Source organism: Lepisma saccharinum, chromosome 12 (genome assembly GCF_977018435.1).
Source record: "Lepisma saccharinum chromosome 12, izLepSacc3.1, whole genome shotgun sequence".
In the NCBI taxonomy this organism is placed as follows: domain Eukaryota; kingdom Metazoa; phylum Arthropoda; class Insecta; order Zygentoma; family Lepismatidae; genus Lepisma; species Lepisma saccharinum.
Genome location: NC_139240.1, coordinates 42,374,779 through 42,396,744, shown reverse-complemented (window position 1 = coordinate 42,396,744; position 21,966 = coordinate 42,374,779). Strand labels below are relative to the sequence as shown.

Below are 21,966 nucleotides of genomic sequence, written 5' to 3'. Positions count from 1 at the left end.
ATTCCCTACGAGATGCTACATTCTGTGTAACGATCTTTGCGTGGGCGCCTCGTTGCCTGTATCACAGCTGAGGGCCACCACTTTGAACACACACTTTGACAGGTTTTCGCTTCTTACGCAGTGGTTCTTCGACATACTGTCATGGTCATTTTCATTATGCTGTAACACTGTCAAATACATGGTGCTGACGATGTCTACTGTACTTTTTCTTCCTTTAACACGTTCTGTCTTTATCTTGTCCAATGGCTTCCGACATCTCATACTTGTACATGCCGTGGTACTGACGGTCAAGTGGGCCACTTGTTAGTTTGTTTACATATTTTCACATGGCCATATCTTTGTTCCTATGTGCAGTAGATGCATGAGACCAACGGTGTTGTGTTTCTCTGCGTGTGCTCTTTTATATTATGCATGTTATTGTATATCGTTCCATTTAAAAAAAATATGACTTTGCTCCAGATGCCCCATTTGTCGATATTTTTCGACCCACCCCATACCTCCGATTTACGGTACTTTTAGGTGCCTCACGCGGTATATATCCTAATAAGAGGGTCTGCGCATACCTATGGTGAAGTAAACATATAACCTCCCCCTTGTCAAGACTGCAGTGCATGTTCGTTGAACACATCCTTCTTGAGGTGACCCTGATTTCGCTAAACACTGTGGATCTAGACTGGGAAGTTGATAAAAATCCCTGAAGAGGGGCAGCAGCCTTGTCAGTACTGGCCTTGAGTCAATGAGGACATCAGTCCAAAAGAGTCTAGAACCAGACAGTCACAGGCGGAGTTGGAGCAATCAGATTTCAATAAATAAAAATGTGTTAGGTTCATTCTTGCACGAAATACATCAAGAGGGTGGCGTGTTCGGTGAAAATTGTCTGTTACTTGCAGACAATGAAGGTGCATGATGCCTTCAAATTACACTAGTTCGGAAAATAAATTATAATTTGATCTGAGGACGATATGAAATAAAATGCACAAGATGAGTTAAAATGTGATTTAAATAAGCACAAAATGTCTGCAGCTGAGTTTATTTCTTTTAGAACGACTGCTTCCTGCTGGACACCATGTGGAAACTTTCTACAAACAAAGCACTGACTCATGCTTTCATGTAGTGCATTCCTTCTTAAATCTGTAAGTTCCCATGCAGATTGTCTATGATTGAAACCAAGAGGTATCACAACCCTTCTTTCTTTATAATAGTGCTCTTCTTGCAGCAGCAGATATGCACATGCAGCTTCCATCTTGAAAGTGAAACATCTACGTTCCAACTTGCAGAGAACTGGGTAGGTACCTGACATGTAACTGGATTCCAGTCGTTTAGCATGTCCATTATTTCACACGTTAACGAAGAGTCGAGACTACGATAAATGGCATTTGTAAGCCTTTTGTCACAGAGACATCATGAGATTGTAATTTGTTAAGGACTGCACGGTTCAAGACTTAGACCCCTGAAGAATGTTAGTCTTTACTGCCATCTACAGGGAAGTAAGAAAACTACTTGCACAATGTTGTTTTTGTAATTCAAACAGTACAATGGTTGCCTTGTTGCAACTGATAAGTGATGTGGAACTGGAACAAATTTTTTTGTTAGGGAGTAGAGTTAGAAGTTTTAATTGGGCTTCTAGTAGTGTTGAATGTGCACAGTTTACTCTCTTTAAAAATAATGAAACTGAAGAGGAAATTTCTGCGACAGTGAGTGTTCAAATTTTACTAAGTTTGAACTTTTGATTGTCTTATAATGTGCTACTATCTTTCCTCTTTGCAACGAATCCAAACACGGTTCTTTATCTTGATTCGTTCCCGAGATATAAGCAATTGAAAATTGCCTTTTGCCCGACCCTTTGGCCGAGTGGTTAGCACATCGTGCTGCGACGCCAAGGGTCCCGGGTTCGAATCCCGGTCGGGCTTGGTTGTTTGTGAATGTCCATTCATCAATTTCATCATTTCATCACTCATCCCCATCTTCGCAAATTAGCCAAGAGGCACAAAATGCGAAGTAAAATAAACTAAATAAAAAAAAAAACAAGAAAATTGCCTTTTTCGGAAAAATGACTTTTTGAACAACCCTCATATATTATGTAATAATCATATTTCAGCAAAATCCTTTCACAGGTGTCAGTTTTGGAGCAAAGCAAAGCTGTGTACCAAATATCATCAGAATCAGTGATTATGAGGGTCAACTCCTGCCTGATTTGACATGGAATGACCCATAAAGGAGATAAAATCATTCTATCATTCGATTTTTCGCTCTATCTTTGATCCTTCTTCAAGGATGGGAGAAATGAATGTGTCACGAAAAGTTTAACAAATGGTTAAAATATTTAACAACATTCATTTCTTTCATTCCTGAAGAAGGATCGAGATTTGGAAGAAAACACAAGGTATGTGTTTTGTGACTTTTATCTCATTTTTAAAATTTTGAAAATGAGCTTTTTCTTTCAGAATCGTTGCATGATTGAATTCGTATGGCCTCTGTTTCTGTGCCTGGTCCTTGTGTTTGTCAGATTAAAGGGATTGATGACAGAGTTACCTTCATGTAAGTTTACATGTTCAATTCATATGGCAGTGTGTAGTACAGTAATGTAAATTTTATTTTTCATGCTTGATCTGTTTACCGATGTTTGTGGTCTTCATGTCTCCTCAGTGTATTCAGAAAGCCTTGTAATTTTTTAGTTTTTTTTTTTTTTTTTAGCTTGTGTTGTTTTATTCAGAACTTTAATAACAACTTGTCCTACAGTATGGCCATGCGTTCAAAGTCATCATGCTTTAGGCTCCAGTTACGGGATGCGCATAGGTTCGAGTCTTAGGGAGATGCGTAACAAATTTTTTCCTGAGATTTCGGCTTGTGTATGGGGTTGGTGATCACCCACCATTGTGAGGAAGTTGGGAAGCTATGAATGAGTAGGATCACCCAGTCATGGAGACTTAAAAAGGCCCATGTCACCCCGTAACTGGTTGGTGATCTCCAGGTGGGAGTGAAGCTGGCAGTCGGTAGGTAACCCAGTCCCTCATGGCCTGTTGTGCCATTGGGTTAGTTAGTTTTAATCACACTTTCTTGATAACCAGCATCACTTAGACACTTGGATTTAAGATATACATAATACACTCCTCACAAAAAGTTTGGAATATTAGTATATTAGGCAATAGGTGATACACACAGTGGCAACTGTCGACGAAAAGATGAGAACTTCCACCAGACAGATACCATGTGTTGTTGCATTCCAAGGCCGTGCCTATCACCTTTTGTCTAACATAACAATATTTCAAACTTTTTGTGAGGCGTGTATTAATAAAAGATCATGTTTCTTTGAATCCTGCTACGATGCTTGTATTCCAGGTTTAAATCCAAGGCTGGGCATGGCTGTTCTTTGTGTTTCATCATATTATCACCAGTTGCGATTGACCAAAAATAACAGAAAAGCAACGCTATGTAACAAAAATGAAATTTTTGAATTCAATACACTATTGAATGAAATGCACACCTTATTGCTTCAGCTTTTGAAGAAGAAGAAAAAAAAAAGCACCTCCAATTTTCAATTTCAGGTATACAGAACATACCAGTTAAATAATTTGGTACTTTATTAGAATAATACCGTAGTAAATAACTGCTGTCATTGACCTCTCGAACCAGCTTGATGGTATCCAAAATAACTTTACATGTAAATGCTGTATCATATTAGTGACGTTTCTGTTCCTCCATTTTTAATGTTCATTTAATTTGCACTTTACTAAAGCTGACTCATTGATCACCTCTTCACTGTAAAGAGCAGTTTCCCCATTGTATTTCACTGCTAACAATGGACTGACTCCTTGTTATGAAATTTTGATTGTTGTAACACAACAAATTTAAAGTGAAAAACCTTTTGTTAAGAGTGATGAAGAAGCTTGTTTATTGCAATTGGCAAATACTGCATTCTACAGTGCGTTTCTAAAGTCCCCGAACTCTGACTTTAAAAATTCATTGTTCAGCAACAATGCAATTATTTTAGAAACTGTTGCTTGTGATTGTTCGTTTGTGTTGTTGTAACATACAAATCAACACTAGACGACAATGAACAACGATGCATGCGCAGTAGGCAGCAAGAATGAAAGCCAGATGTCCAGTTGAAAACATGCACGAATTCATCGTCAGCGGACGACCATCAATTTTCACAGAATACTTTCTTGTGGATGCACGAGGATTTTCTGTAGTCCATATCCAACCTGTGGGCCTGGGCCTATCTACCGACTGCCGGCCTCACTCCCATCTGATCCTACTCATTCACCCGATGTGAGAGACCATCCAACTAGTTACAGGGCAACGTGTGGTCAGCCCGACAAGTCTCCAGTCATTGTAGGTTTTTCATGACTGGCTCATTTGTAGCTTCCCAATTTCCTCACGATGGTGGTTGTTCACTGGTCCCATAAACAGGCCGAAATCTCAGGAGAATAGTTGTTATGCTTCCCCCAGGAGACTAGAACCTGTGTGTGTCCCATAGCCGAAACCCAAGGCATGACGCCTTAGACTGCTCAGCCACCAATACCATGGTAAAGGGTGTCTCAGAAATATGGGAAATTTTGAAATGGAAAATAATAGAAGAAGATGAACTTCGAAGCAAGTGTATTCATGGAGATGAATAGTACAGGGTATGCAATTAATTGTAAACATGTTATTCATTCACATGATGGCCTTCATATTTTGAAGATGACATCAGGAAGATGGCTACCGTTTGTTCGTACACATTCCTGTAGTCGTCAGGGAACATCGTGCATTGCTCGATGTAACATGTCCACAGGAATCTGGTTGATTTCCTCAAGGATTTGTGTCTTCAGTTCTGCAATTGTTGCCGGTCGATGTTCATACACCTTTGTCTTTAGGTAGCCCCACAAAAAATGATAAAAGTTGATAATGTTGCCGAAATTCTCTGCATGCAGCACTGACACTGTTGTTATTCTTATAATAGGCTTTCACAGCGTATGCACGCTGTGCACCACTCCACTGCTCCATGACAACTGAATGGCATGGCACCTACTTCAAGTTTTGTATGTTACATGGTGCCACATTTCTTGCAGTGTTGCCAAGTTACGATTTTAAAAAATCCCATATTTTTGAGACACCCTTTATAATTATACAAGGTGTCTACCAGTCAAGAAAAATTCAAAAAAATCAACAAGTAGGTCAAGAAAGCAATTAAGAGTCAAGAAATTATACTTGTGGTCAAGAATTTTTGCTATTACAATGACTGATTGATTGGTTTAGTTTATTTTATTTCACTTTTCTGCCCCTTGATGATGATGAATGGAGGTCAGATAAGATGCATGAAGGGACAATCACAAACATACAGGGGCAACAACACGAGCCCCACATAAAATTATACTGGCTGTGAATCCAGATGCCAGAGTCTCGCTAGTCTTCCAAATACAGTCCAGGATGCATTAATAGATAAAGCAAGTCTAATTCTTTTGTTAACTACATCTTCAGTTTTCAAATTAACTGGCCTTTTGCTAGGGGTTTTCATTAAATAAATATTTAATTTCTTAATTGCTAATTTCCAACTTTTTTCAAGTATGGTTCCAATAATTAAATGTTAAGAGAAACTAAAAAAGGCAAAGAAAAAGTCATTAAAAAATCAAGAATTTTTTATTTTTGTTAATTTAGTAGACACCCAGAATAAACTTCTGCCTTAGATTTCAAGAAATGGGGTATTATTAATATTATGATATAAAACATAGTTTATATTTAATTATTTATTGAGAATTTCTTCTCTCTCTTTCAACAGGCTATTTTGACCCGAAGGCAATGCCATCTGCAGGGATTTTGTCGTTTCTTCAAGGTTTTATTTGTGCATACAACAATACATGCAATGACGAAGTAGCAGCAGCAGATGGTGCTGGCCTGAGCCAGAATTTCCAAAATTCAATGTAAGAATATTATGAAGTAATGTAAGCTTATAGCAGCAATGTGTTGTGTATGTATTAACAAGGTTTCCACACATCTGCAAATCTCAGGGAATCTGAAAATAATCTTATAACTGATCAATGAAGTCCATCTGAAGGATTGGAATATACTATGAAACCCCAATATTAACCCCTATATTTTACATTTTCCCAGTATTCAATCTTCATTACCCCAACATATCAAAATGTTATAAAATTTTCCTTGATTTTACATTTTTACTGCATTTTAAGTTGATCTTCTGAAAAACGTAAAATTGAGGTTCCACTGTATTCTGCATGTTTATATTAATTACAACTGATAACTAAAACTTCAGTAACTTGCTATGCAAAAGCTTCTTTGAATATATAGACAATTAATTGATATTTTTCCCATTTGGAAACTTCTGTTTACCAAAAGTGTGAAAATATTTTATGCACTGTAATACAGTTTGAAAGAAGTATTTAACTCCCACAAAATACCTGTAACCTTAATGCTTAACGCGATGGATCAAGGTGACGAGTTTGTCACCCTTACGTCTGAGACATCTGGTGGTGAAACTTCCGAATTACTAGCAGCCACCAACCATAGTTTCGCGAGCGGGCCCAACGCAAGAGTGTGGCTTATTCCGCGATGGAATATAGTTCCCCGTTTCATTTGCATTTTCTTCCGTCGCTGCAGTTCTTCTTCTACAATTTACCCATCCTTAGTGCAGCACACGAAACGTAGATGTACTTTGGCCGTATGTTATGCGTTAGACTAGACAAGATGCGAAGGTTGTTCTACATTTGAATTTAATTTAGCGAAAATAAAATGAAAGGTGTAGTTGAATGTTCCCAAACTACTATAAGGAAGTGTTATACAGTGTACAATGTTGCCATTTGATTCCTTTCCTAAAATATAAGTTACTCACTCTGTATTTTACTTACAAATAGCGAAAAATAGTATACGCAAAAATAAAACTTTCACCCACAACATACGAAACACGCGCCGATCCTCGTTCAAGCTCCCCTCCCCATCCTTCCGGGACTGTAAATTCCTTCCTCGGAAAACATTCAACCAACACCCTTCGACTGCTTTTGTTTTGATTTCTGTCTGTGGCCGAGGCTAGGTTGACCAGCGACTCAGGTTGGGTTGGAATTTCCTATGCGATTGCTTTGGAGATGGTTATTCCGTGTTGTTACCAATAAATTCCAAAATCTGCATTTCAGGCCTCCTCGATAGCGTAGTGGATAATGCTGTCGCCTTGTGATCAAAGGGACCGGGTTCGATCCCAGGTGGGAACACATTATACAGTGGCTCGGAAACTCCACTGTACGCCAGTTCCAATTTGCCTATCTGAGCAACTAGTGAACCAAAAACTTCGTCGCTTTTCACGGCGAGGTTAAATGTTGAGCCGATGAAGCAGGGAATAGAACAAATGCACTAAAATATCCAAACCATGGCCATAATTCGAACCTAGAGCCTTTAGAACAGAAGTCAGTTCTGCACCCCCCAGTTTTGGAATAATAAACTCCTTGGTGAAAATGTCGTCTGAGGTTCAATACCTGCCGAGTGGCTTATCTTTGGATAACACCTGCTCAGCGTTACGAGTCCAATTGTCTTTATCGTGCCGTGCCGACCTTTGTGATCGAATGGTTAGCACAGTGCTCTACGACGCCAGGATTCCCGGGTTCGAAATCCAGTTTTGGGTATGGATGTTTTTTGTGAGTGTCCTTTTATCAATTTCATAATATCATATCACTCATTCTCATCTTCGCGATTAGCCAAAAGTGACAGAAAAACGATGGAAAATAAACCAAATAAATAAATCAATCAAACTAATTGTTGGTGTTATTTGGCTTTCTTGGCGAAGCCTTCTCCTTTTCAATCCTCACGATGCTTGGCCAACACTGACATTTGCGACTCCCATTGGGTATAGAAGGTCAGACAGTTCACACCGAAAGCAACATTTGACTACCTGGGACTACATATGAATTCATCATTCATATCGCTATTAACAATCGTAATAGAAATTATGTTTCAATCTGGAGAAAATAGACATAAAAATATATTAAAGGCACAAATAAATACAACGTCAAGGCAAAATCAAAATATCTCACCAGGAAATAGTGTTATTTTTATGAACATTATAAATTAACAGTATTTCAATAACCAAGAACAGTAAAATAATACTAGTAATATTAAATAATACAACCTCAGAAAGTGGAATATATCTGATTTCACTGTTTCACTCATTCTGTCTTTTATGCAACGCGTAGTTAATTTCCTACTTTTTGTTTGCAAGTCGGCTCGCAAATATGGCGGCGCTGCGAGAAACTCGTATATTGTGTTAAATCAATATCATTTTTTATTTGCAAATAAGATAAATGGTCTTGATTGCTCTACTAGGAGTTGAAACCTTTTAATAGGTAAGTCAATTCAAATATTTCTTCCCCATGAAAAATAATTTCGGCATAAATAAAAGTATGCTGAAATAAGTTAACGAGACACCAAATTCTATTACCCCCTCCCCGGGGTCAGAAATATCTGTCAACCAGTGGCGTGACGCAATATCCTAGCAAGGTCTATCTTCCAACGATCACTTCAGAATCCGTCACTTCCCTCCCAGCTTTCTTCACCTGTTCAAAATGTTCCTACGCAAGTCAAGCTCCTATCACGTTTTACTGAACTACAGTTTGTAAGAAAATCAACAAAATGAGAAATCATCTTTTTAAATTTCGATTTCGGCTGAGGAAGCTATGATAGCCCAGAACCTACCGAAAAATGTTTCAACTACCCTTGAACCCACCCCAAGAGAAATTACTGGTGACGCCACTGCTTATCTCCAGGGGGCGGTTGTTCCTCGAGAAAATAGGACGAACCGTCCGCCCCCTCATTGAAAAAAATAATAAAATTTTGATTTGATTTATTTTACTTCGCTTCTTGGGCCACTTTTGGCTAATTTGCGAAGATGGGGATGAGTGATGGTATGATGAGATTGATGAATAGACATCAGAAACGTTCATGCCCAAGCCAGGATTCGAACTCGGGACCCCTGTCGTTGCAACGCGATGTGCTACCCCTCCCCCCCCCCAATGTTTCAGTTGTCGTGGCCAAATTAGCGGTTAAATTTTCACGCAAATCAGGTGGCATCAGCGTGATATAGAAACGTGATTATCAATTTTTACACATGTCCCCCTCACACACACACGAACGAACGAACGGAAACTGAGACAGAACGGTAATTCTAAAAATCGAGCATATGAATTGGTCGTTAAACTACAAGGGAAATGTAACTGAACTGCAGTAATATGAGTAAAACTCTTCCATAGCGAAATTTTTCATTTCATGCGCAAAATCTTCGACTTTAGCATTTACAGATATATATCTCTCTCTCTCTCCCTCTCTCTCTCTCTCTGTAGTAAAGTGTGTACCCAGAATTTTTATTTCCTGCGGGGAGAGAATCTCTTGTCAATACTGATTTCTAGAGTGCCCGAAGAAAATAATAATGTACTGTTGTTATTATCATACACAAGCAAATAGAACACGTTACTTCTAGTTTCTATTGTTACACAGAAACGAAGCATTGATTCATACACAGAGCAGTAGGAGAAAAATTATGTTTCATTTGACGTCACTTCCTTTCGATAGCTTTTCAACGACTTGTTCAGAGATTATTGCACAATGCACGAAGGGCTTTACTCAATTTCTTCTTCTTCCTTTTGTCTAATCCCAGTCATCAAAAAGTTATATTTTTGCATCGCTTGTAATTCACTATACTTTCCAGTAGTAGTGACGATCTTCCATGTTCCAAATCTCATGTTGTGTCTTCTATGCAGATGATATTTCATGTATTACGAGTCCAACCTATGGCCCTGTTACCTCGGGACAACTGGCCCTCCCAATATTTGTATCCCCTTATGAGGAGAATGGTAGCCGGGTTATAACCCCCCCGCACTGGCTGTTTGGTTTGATTTGCTATATTTTACTTCGCTTTTTGTGCCACTTTTGGCTAATTTGCGAAGATGGGGATGAGTGGTGATGATATGATGAAATTGATGAATATACACTCACAAATATCCATGCCCAGGCCAGGATTCGAACCCGGGACCCCTGTCGTTGTAGCGCTATGTGCTAACCACTCCGCCACGGGGGCCGGCTCCATGGGTTCTTATCCACTATTCGAAGCACCCCTTCGTACGTACTAAAGTGAGTTCCTCATCCGGCACTTGAGGGATGTGCATTTTGTGCATTTTCACTTGATTATGATCTTTCAGGTACATAGATCGTTTCCGGTTGTTGGCGAATCGTTTGCTTTTACAGTCCTAAGGGGTACAATGAGGACATGAGGTGAAACTAAAAACATAATATTACGCAAATGGACGCATACTGATCAACACATACATATACAATCAACATACAAGGTAACTCTGGGTAAGATGACATAGTTATGTTTGTTTAAAATGAAATGGGAAATGGGAAAAACAAATAGTATCACACTCAATATAGTACGTGTTTAGTTAACTGTAAACTAGAAAAGTAATAATTAATTGTATTACAGTTGTATTCGGCTCAATGTGAAAAGGTTAAGAAATGCAATGAAACTAAATGCGTCAAAACTTACATCTATCTTCAACAAGGGGATAGTGGAACAACATATGAAGTTTGCAATATCACAAAGAGAGAGAGAGAAAGGAAATTGAACACTTCGTATTACAACGTATAAGACTCAGTATACAATGTAAATTAAATATATAGTAATACAAGAAGCATTGAAGCAAAAAAAAATTGCTTTCGTTTAGAATCTTTTACAATATAAATGTCCTTTCTGCAAATTTCGTGGAGCAATTTCATTAACATTTAATTCATTGAATCCAATCACATTTTGGCCTCTTTTTATCGAAATAGAATCATTCGCATCTTCATTCTCATTGTCACCACTACTGTCTATGAGATTATATAAAATTTAATTCTGTCGTTCACATAAAAGATGATGATACGTTACATGTTAGTAGAGCTAGGCCAGACTGTCATTTGTGTATAATCGCACCACTAGTCAGCATGGGGGTCCCCAGGATTCTTTCCAGGGAGGGGCAAAAAAGGTAACTTTCTTTCCAGGTGGGAACAAAGGAGGCACATTTTTCCCCCAAAAAAGTGATGCCCCTCGAAAAACAGTATTTCAGTCCGAAATTATTATGTTTCTTCAACTAATTTATAATAATGAACATGAATTACTGTAATTGAAATGAAATTATGTGTGAAATATATAAGTTTTAGGTGGACATTCATTTTCCAGGAGGGCGTGGCCCCCTTTGCTCCCTCCATTCCATACGACCATGATAGTCAGTGTTCCACCTATTAGGACCATAGCATTTTTTTATCCAGTAAAATCCAGTTGATATGTCCGTGGCCACCAAAAGTTTTATCAGCTGGTAAACTATTTTCCATTATTTTCACTCAGTCATTTCCGCTTCTAAATAATATTTTATTTTTAATTTTCATTATTTTTCATTTCTCAAACCCCACATTGAGTAAAACAGAATTTACTCGCTATTATTCTTGAGAGGGACCTTACGCAGCCAATAGTTTCATAGAATTTAGTGATAATGCGTTAACGAATATTTCTCAAATATTCAAGGAAACAAGAAAAAATATAAGCAGATATCCGGATGTAAATAAAATAATGAAAACGTTATTGTTATTTCTATTTCTATTTTGCTTACGTCTTTTTGTAACTTTTGTGTTATTTGCGACGATGATGATGAACGATGAAGCGATGGAACAAATAGACATGCATATTTGCTTGGGATTCGAACCTACGACAATTTCTGTCATACATCCACCATAGAGGTCAATTATTATCATCATTATTATTATGTCATGTGATCAACCAGCATAAATATGTAACAAAAGCTTGGACAAACATAAAATACACGGGTTCAGTACATTTACACGTAATATTTCCTTTTGAATGGAAAAGATAGCCTTGCTCCCAATTGAAGAAAGTTCCTTCCTTCCTGGCCTGGCTCTGGTAATCGACCATTCATTCCAAAGAAGGATTCTGAAATTCGACCTTGACCATTTGGCGGTGACAACACAGCTCTCTGAGGGAGGGTCGAGGAACGCTACAGTCCATTCCCCTCTGGCTATTTCGAGGGTATGGAGAACACAGATTTCGCGGACCTATGAATTTGCGGCCGGAATTGTTGGCGTGACAATTATACTTTCTTATATTATCTGCATTAGGAAAGTGATAAAAGACAGTTATACTGCTTTTGTTATCTTGCCAAATTTTCAAGTTAATTGCTCTCCTCTTTTTTCTTGCTAATAGAAACAATCCTTTCTTCTTTCTTGGTGGTGACGTAATTTCTTATTTTATGTTTACAACACAACACTCGGGAGACTCGAAAAACGTTTAGCTAGCAGAAGCTGTCCAACTCGAATATCCCTCCGCCCGCTGGAAGTTCCAGGCGGTGTCGCAGGTGGCAGCACAATTTGCCGTGATAAAAATACGTTGCAGGCTTGGAATGTTAACATAATTGCAAAATAATACACAATCTTGCCAGTAACTAAAGTATAGCAATCGCAGCATAAATGTTTCCTCTTGTGATCTACGTAGTCGCAGCCCGACGTATTCCCAGCCGTTATAGTAGGTCTTCTCGACCGGATTATGCTCACTCACTCGGAGCTCCCCAATTTCCTCACGATGGTGGGTTGCCACCGGCCCTATATGTAGGCCGAATAAATTCCGACCAGAGCCGGATTCGAACCTACGCCGTTCTGCAGCGAACGATCTCAAGACGAGCGAACGCCTTAACCCGCTCGACTACGGAGGAGGATATTTAAACATTTACTTAACAAGACTAAAACAAAGGAATTGTATTTTTGTAATCATAAAAGTAATAACAAAATGTCAGAATATTGAATTGCAGGCTATTTATAAACACATATATTTGATTTGTAAAAGTATTGGTAATACTACTGATACACTGATGTGCCTATATTGGCCAAACCACTAGATTATTGTTTAACCTGTCCCATCTCTAATTATAATAATAATAATATTGAAGGTTAGAATGGTATGACTGTGAGTAGAACTGAAGGAGGCAATTGTAAAATAAATTTAATATAGTAAAGTACTGTGTATTGAGAACTCTGGAAAAATTAAGGGATCTGGAAAACGTGAGAAGAAACATGAAGAGTTCATGTGGGAACCCAGATTATGGAATTTTGTTTATGGGCTTATGGGCTTCTACTTTTGAGATGACCACCCATAAATTTATTTATTTATTTAAAAGTGTTTTTAAACTGCTGAGAACAGCTTTTCAGCCTTAATACAGCAGTATTACATGTTACAAGGTTACATATTACAAGGTATCCAAAACCACAGTATTGGACAAGAGAGCATTTGAAAATATTTAGCAAACATAACCTAAAACTACAAGAATTTTAAAAATGCATTAAAGAATATACAATTGTTACATTTCAACTATAGATCTATAACAGATTTCTTAAATAATTATCCTTATATATGAAGTTGAAATTGTTTTAACAACATTATCAATATCTATCTCATGGTATTCGAATTATAACTGTTTATGAGATGCAGAACATACTTGTTATTTTTGTATTTTTTATCAATACATAATAATTTGCTATTTCCTCTCAAATTGTATGATTTCACCTTAAGCCATATCATGCGAAGGAGTTTTGGTACCATATAATTTCCCTCCAAGATTCCTTTTTTTTTTTGTCAGAAATGAAAATTGTTAATGTTTGAGTAGAAAAGAATGAATATGCACCAAGTATAGGTAACGTAATGTTACCATTTTCTCTTACAATTATAGTAACCATAATATGCTGACCCAAAGAACAGGACATCCCAGGGAGATCAGTTTATCCCCCCTCCCCTCCTGAAAAATCAGTTATGCCTAATTATAAAATTATTGTTATAATTAAAGTATTATTATTATTAATTATTAAAGGATGGATCACGTAAATGTTTCTATTCCCTTTTGATTAACTTTTAATGTTAGTCCTACGCTTAACTTGAGGAGTGCCAAAAGTAAGAACGAATCTTCTTGAGAAAAGCATTATTCTTCACCAACCATTTACAAATCTCTCAGAAAACCTGACCCCACATATTATCAGATGACATACAATGTGAGATTTGTCTTTTGAGTTTGTTGTGCCAAGATGCAGGAAGTTTAAATTCTTGTTGCAATTCTGTATTGAAACTGCATGTACACTTCTTGGCCATGCTTATTCACTACTCTACAGATAACGGAACACACCAAAAACAATACAGTATATTTTCCTTTTAGCATGAAATGACTCTCAAATTTAGACTTTATTTTCAAAATAACTCCTAGGCTTTTGTAAAACAGGACAAATCGTGGCTTTTTAATTATATTGATGAGGCAACCGGGACACGCTTCTGAAACCGGAGTGTCCCAGTCAAAACGGGACGTATGGTTACCCTACAATTCAGTTCATCTTACAAAAACATATTCATTTCTGTTTTTTCTGGAATTTGAGGGGGGAAGAAATAGCAGCCTCCTGTTTTTTGCCACTTGCTGCACACGTGTGTTGGGAAGAGGGAAGGGGAGGGGAGTGTCCAGATAAAAGTTCATCAATAGTATTCCCTGGGTGTCAGTTGGTTTATTGTATCTGCATGTGCTTTCTTGTTTTGAGTTGTTCTTGAAGCTGTGACGATGCAGTGGATGGTTTTGATCCTTTGGAATAAGAAGTTACTAGCACTCTGGGTACACAAATCTTTTATGATTATTGTGCTACTTCCCCCTTAATTGCTTTTAAAATTAATGTTTGTCAACACCATTCATTTGTTTTGGAATTTTAACTAATAAACAGCACCAGTGGCTTGCTAACTTTTGTTTCGGTGTGTACTACAGCAGAAGTTGAATGTACAGCAGAACCCTCTGCTGCTTCACAACACAATGCAACACTGTCGCCATAAGCTCCATGTCATTTGATGAGTTCAGTGTTGCCAGTCCCCAGTGTGATCAGCAAAAATTTCAATGTTTTATCTATCCTCAATTTTATCTAATCATCATCACTAGGGCTTGGAAGTTGAGGAAAAATCCCTTTTTTGCCTAGTGTCCGAAGATGAGGCCCAACATAATATATGTTCATTTTGGGTCATTGTAGGCCAGAAAAAGGTGGGTTTTATTTGTCCTTTTTTGCCTTTTTCGGCATTTTTTTAGCCTTTTTTTAGGTCTTAACGGTTTTTTTTTGCAACTTCACCTTCTTTTACTGCCCATTCTCAATTCGAATCATCAGTTCATCATCTCTTAAACATCCTTTTTGAAGTAAAGAAATAATATATATATATTTGAACCATCCCTGAAACGAGAGAGAAACCTTTTTTGATGACTGAAGCAGGTACGGTACAAGGTCCTTTAACCGTAACTTGTCTGGAAGGTCGTGCTAGAGATGACGATTGTGATATACTGCAATGCCAACTGAGGTAAGGTTTCCGAAGTCCTATTTCTGTAACCCTAGTATGGTTAGGCCAAATATGATTTTTCAAATTATGTTTATCTGAAAAATATATAATGCCTGAAAGAAGATGCATTTCATTCATATAGTTTTTTCGCACTGTGTGTTCCATACCACCAGAATTTTTTATTTTTTTATTCATTAAATATGTAATTAAAACTGAAGTTATTAATTCATTAGGATCACATTTATACGTCATTTTTTCCGTTTTTAGGTCTTTTTATAGGGCTTTTTTGGCAATTTATAGGTCTTCAACTTCCGAGCCCTAATCATCACCATTACTATTATAAGAAAAATAGAAATCAATTACTTAAAATATGACTCATTCTAATCCCATCTAAAATCATGCCAGGTCAGAGAGTTTTAATGCAACATGAAAATACTAAATTCATCAATCATTTACCTTAGTGGAGTTACGTGTGTGCGAGTTTTGGGACACCCCCTTTATAGACAGATCTTAATGGCAGGTTAGCTGCACCCTTCCCCTACCTGAATCTGGCAGTCATGGAATTTGAATCTTGATCAACCATGAATACGTGTTAGTCATTGGTAAAGAAATCTCAACTAAACGCAACTGCTTGCTCTGAACATTACATTATTTGATACTTTATTTGCAGAATTGTATGTATGCCATCTGTTGGTCAACATCCAAAGGTAATGCTTATTTTGAGGTAAGAGTTCACTTAATCGAACTATCCATATGTTCTCTATGTAGTTTGAATATTTTTCGGGCAGAAGTGGAAAAGTAATTAAAAATATATTATGTTTTTGGCAATAGGTACCTTTTTTCATTTATTTTTCTTTGACATTTTCAGGGTTTCCAAAATGGGCAAAGATGCAGAGAGGAATTTATATAGGAGGATTCCTTCTGGTACAGGTAAGTCCACTATTAATTTATTGTTAAGTTCAAGGTTATTCAATATTAGGGATGGGACAATTTGTTATTCTCAGTTCTTGTAAGTGCAAATTTTCCTGCCTTGCCTAGTTATGAATGCAAGGGTTGTTAAAAGGTCCGTGTTGTGAGGGAACCCTCATGAGCATTGGGGGGGAATAGAGTTCGAAGGACCTTTCTACAAGAAGCAAAGGTAGGATTACTCTTGGCAACATAGTTAAATGAGAGCCGATCTTCTTCTAGGGTCACCAACTTGTCCATATTTCCCAGGGACTCCTGTATTCGAGTTTTTTTTAATCCTCCCAGCTCCTGTACTGACATTATTTCTCCTGTATATTTGCTTAACAATAAGATTCGAAGTTTAAATCCATTCTGATATAATGCGAGTTTGGCGAAAACAAGACTTCAAGTCTACTGCAAGATGTTGCGTGTTTAGCTGGTTAGCTTTTGGCAGGCAGAATTTCATTTTATCCATTCAGGCTAGGTCATCATGCCTAAGTTTTTTTTTAAGTTAGCAGACACCACAAGGTACTTCATGATTCTATGAAATCAGTTCATTATAAATATTATAATTCAGTCTCACATCTACAACCTTACATTTTGTGTCTGAAATGTCACACACGTAATGCTAGAATGCTCCTTGTGTGGTTTCCTACAAAAGCTTGGACATTTTTTAAATTCTATCAGCATCAGCATCTCTACTATCTGTTGCATAGTTTATATCTGCTGAATTTCTAAAATGTTTCACAAACTTATGAATCACTGTGTACTATCAAGCCATCATGTCTACTCACTGGGAATTCCTTGAATTCTGGGAATTATGCGTGAATTATTGGCTGTGGGAATTCTGCATGCATTTTTCTCCGTAGACTTGAAAAATTGCAACTTTTATTTATCCAAATCTCATTGAATTTATGCATATTTATAAATACCCCAGGGTGTCTACCAGCCAAGAATGGAAAATAAATAAATAAATCAACTGGTAGGTCAAGAAAGTCAAGAAATTATGCTTGTGGTCAAATTTTTTTCTATTTTTTTTTACAGTATAGTGAATTTACATTGTTATATAGCTGTACTGGGATTTGAGAAAATTGAGTAGTCTGAAATCTAACATTGTATTGAGTTGTGGTTAAGATTTTTCATTTTGTTTCTTAAGCATTACATTCTTGTATGTTTGAAGTTTTGTAAAAATGTTGAAGTAATGTGACCATTCCCCATCCAGGATGAAGTCTGAAGCATTAATTTTTAACATGTATAATTAAATCAAGTCTAAATCTCTTGTTTAGGTACAGCTTCAGCTTAACCGGCCTTGTGGTAGGGGTTTTTCGTTGAAAAGAAATATATATTTTCTTAATTTCCAACTATACCTAAGTAGGGGATGATTAAATAAATGTTAAGAAAAGGGGGAAAAGGTCAAGAAAAAGTCATGAAAAAGTCAAGAATTTTGAATTTGTCATTTTGGTAGACACCAATGCCCTGAGGCAAGTTTTTCACAGTTCAGCTTTTATTTTTATCAAGGAAGGACAAGAAAGCTGCGTGGAAAATGAAAGAGAATTCTCTTAATCCGTTAACTTTGTTAGTGTCCTTTGCAGAACAATATCTGACAGACGGAAGAATATTGCAAGATAAGATATCTTGAAGTTGATTAGGTACAGTTCAGTTTGAAATTATTGTACAATTAACATTTTTTTGGACATTAGTGTATTCCGTAACATTTGTGACTTCTGTTTATAGATGTATTTCGAATCTAAGTATGTGAAATAGTGAAATAGCAAACGTAAACTGTGAGTCTTAAATTGAATATTTTAAACATGGAGAAACTAGTACTCACTTTTATCCGCGAAGCTGTTTTTTTTCTTTTTCGATTAATTTCAGTGGCCACTGCCACCATCCTCGTTGGAACACAGCAAGTTTCAACGAGGATGGTGGCAGTGGCCACTGAAATTAATCGAAAAAAAAAAAAACAGCTTTGCGTATAAGAGTGAATACTAGCAGGGGTTTATCCAGAATTTTTCCCTTGGGGGGGTGCTGGAAAATTTTGGGGGGGTGTAAGTTTGGGGAAGTTAAGTGCATATTTTGGACGGTTTTAAAAATGTTCGCCCTAATTCAATTTCTTCATGGATGTTTCTACAGATTACCCCTTCCTACCCTTCACGTTACATTTCAGAAGAAAAAAGATGTCAAATACAGGAAAAGATGGGAAATAGATTAATGTTAACATTTCAGTTTAACGTTTCGAGTATTGCTTTCCTTCATTTAATGTACTTGATTTAATCAATCGTTAGGCAAAACACAAGGGATGACATTAAAACACACAAAATTTTAACATATTCTTACCAGGAATCATTTCATGCAATTCTTAAGCTAGTTACGTATAAAGAAATTAGGAACACTTGCGCAATATTTTAACTGTATTTGTATCGTTCTTGCCGTAGGTGTAACTCGGAGTTCAACTTGGGGATGCGCAATTGAAATATCAGTGAGAATGCATTGCATGGGTGTGGGCACACTTGCCTGTCTGAAGTAGTAGTAATAAATACAGATATAATATGACAAATAAATTATGACACTGCCAGCGAAGCGAGCAAGAAAATTTTTAAAACTATTTCTTTGCAAACTGATTATGCATATTATTAGTTAAACATAGCGAAAGTATCCCATGATGTTTACTCTTTACAATCTTGCTTTGCTCGTTCGTTGAATACTTCAATATGAAATTCCTTGACCGATTTCATTCAAAAGCCATATCAGGTATCTATCAAACGTGCATCCCAACTTCCCACTATATTTTAACGTCTTCATGGCCATGTTCTAAATATATCGAGTTTCATTACTTTATTTCAGTTTGTGAATCATCGTTTAAACACCAGCAGATTTGAAAACACCAGCAGAATTTGGAACTCACTCGCTACATAGAACTATTAAAATTATACATGAATATTTTCTAACTGTTAGAACATAAGGGGGCAGGGGGCATGTGGTGAGGTAAAGAGGACGCCGAACGAGCAAAGCAAGATTGTAAAGAGTAAACATCATACTGTCGCTATGTTTAACTAATAATATGCATATGCATTATATCCTTACAAAACTTTGGAAAATACGCTTGGCGCTTTTGAGAGTTTATATTTCAAATACTAAATGAGAGACTCTAGGGAATTAGGAGTCACTTGCCTCTTTGCCTTAAAAGAAAACGAAATAACATGTGCAAATAAATGCATGGCATGTTAACTGCAAAAGGAAGGCAAGGAATTTTCACTTCTAAATTGAGGCAATGCTTTATTTTCAATTATTTAAAAATTGAATAGCATTTATTTCACTATCCAACACAAAGAGCACAATGAACCAAACAAATTTTCTCTCTCCACGTTTTAAAGCAGGCAGTGGCAAGTGCCGTCGTGCCCTCACTGGTGCGCCTATGGTCAGATATAAATTTGGGACTTTATGTAAATTAAATTTCTTTTATGTATAATTCCTTACACTCAGGCCCGTAGCAAGGAATTCTTTGTAGGGGGGGGGGGGGCAAAGTAAATCCTAGAGGGGCCAAATTTTTAATATATTGTGTCGGTCGCATTGGCAGATATAGCAGGGTACACAGAGGCACTTGACACCTCTCCCAAAAGAGATAAGTAACAGAAAAGGGATGATATCTTGAAACAGCAAAGGACAAAAAAAAAAACTTCGAGCAACATCAAATGGCATTTTTTCGATTATGACCTTTCCAGATTGGCAAAGAATATAAAGTTTAGCATAAATAGGCTAATAGGGACTGTATCTACTTGATATTTACAGGTTGATAATGTTAATAGACGATTAATGGGCCTCTCTGAAGAACTGATTAAGGGAGCCCTTTTATAAATCATGCTTCATAATGATTCCCTCTAGTTTCCAGTATGCAAGATTTTTCCACAGAAAGGAATCTAAGGAGAATCCAACAACACCATTGTGTTCTGTTATGCAAGAAAAATCGAATTAATTAAATAATAATGGTTACATATTATCTACACTTTGATGAACTATGTAAAAATTTGTAATACATTTATTTTGTACTTGCTAAAATATGGGTGTCCACCACGGACTCTATTTCCTTCAAAAGGAAGACTTGTTTGTTTGTTTGTTTGAGTTGGTGTTTTAAGTCCACTTTATGCACAGTAAGGCTAATCGGGACTGGACCTACAGTTTAAAGTGGGATCCGAACCACTTGTTACTCCACCGGGTATCGAACCCGGGACCCCTTGTTTACAAGGCAATGACGCTACCACTGCGCCATATGGGAGGCCCATCAAAAGGAAGACTCTTGCATCACTAAAGACAATGTTTGCCGACTGGTTACGTTAACCATTTTGCAAAATATTGTGTGAATTTTATTATATAATAGTTGAAATACATGTTTTGACACCTGACAAACAAATAGGAATCCCTTGATTGATCAATGACTTCTTGGATTACGGTGTCATCATTAATATTTCATGGCCTCCCCGATGGCGCAGTGGTAGCATCGTCGCCTTGTAATCAAGGAGTCCCGGGTTCGATTCCCGGTGGAGGCACATAGTGGTTCGGATCCCACTTTAAACTGTAGGTCCAGTCCCGATTAGCCTTACTGTGCATAAAGTGGACTTAAAACAACAAATCAATCAAATCAATTAATATTTCATATTAAGTTTCATAGAAAGAAATTGTTTTAATAGGGTGCTAATAATTTTACGGGGCTCCATGGCATTCTCTTTTAACATTTTTTTTCTTCATATAGATTGTTTGGCTCGCAGGGCCAACTCCCACCGCCCCATAGCTGTTGCTCTGAACTTGGACTATAAGAATAGAAGGCATTGCGACCGAAGCAAGCAAGAAAATTTTACGAAATGTATTTTTATTTGTATAAAATTTGAAATCGAGGGGGTTAATTGCCCCTTGCAAGTGCCCTTGGCCGTCTCGAAGAAAAATGCAAGGATCTCGTAAAAACTAATTCCATCATGAGTATCCAATTGTCCTGCTATTCTTAGATTCTCCTAGTCTTTTTTTTTAGTTCAATGTTTGCTTCCCCTAGAATGGACTTCCTTCCAAGGTCAGGAGGGTGGGGGGGACAATGCCCCCTGCCACCCTGTGGTTGCGGCACTGTTTATGAGTGTCTCTTCATATCTTTTAATTTCTTCCCTTACTTTTATCGTACATCTTTCACATGAAAGAATCGAAAGGACAATGCAACAAAATGTAAATTTCATTGACTCAGGGGTTGAATAATTGAATTTACGAATCTGTAACGTATTTAAGAAATACATAAGGTATTCAAACGATGAACTGTCAACACTGTGCGCGGAATGTGCTCCCTGTAAGGAGGGCGAGAGGTCAGAGTTTGACATTTTCCAGATGGCAGTGTCCCTTCCCCAGAGCTGACCGAAGCCTTGTCAAGGGAGCTAGTGTTTCCAGGAAATGGCCATGCTGCACATTCAACCCTCCTTCCTTGACACTTTGGTTTCAGTTGACCGAAAGGTCCATTGGAATACGCTTCTTCAGCTACAAATGATTCTTTTCTGTTAATGTTGAAGTATTGTCTTTCTATTGTTGATAGGGTGTTCAATTTTTCTGCTTGGGGGGGGGGGGGGTGTTCATCAAAATTTGGGAGGGTGTTGGGGGGGGGTGTTAGGGGTGTGTGGATAAATCAC

At 37.4% G+C, this 21,966-nt stretch overlaps 1 protein-coding gene across 4 annotated transcripts in view; it reads left to right on the top strand.

Moving 5' to 3' along the window:
* LOC145996028 (phospholipid-transporting ATPase ABCA1-like) overlaps window positions 1-21,966 on the top strand; it is a 270,557-nt gene that overhangs the window by 11,138 nt on the left and 237,453 nt on the right. For all 4 annotated transcript variants that reach the window (XM_083132208.1, XM_083132210.1, XM_083132207.1 and 1 more), the window contains 3 exons: window positions 2,445-2,538; window positions 5,762-5,903; window positions 16,233-16,294. In XM_083132208.1, the coding sequence (XP_082988334.1) occupies window positions 2,445-2,538; window positions 5,762-5,903; window positions 16,233-16,294 (298 nt within the window). The remainder of the gene's footprint in view (window positions 1-2,444; window positions 2,539-5,761; window positions 5,904-16,232; window positions 16,295-21,966) is intronic.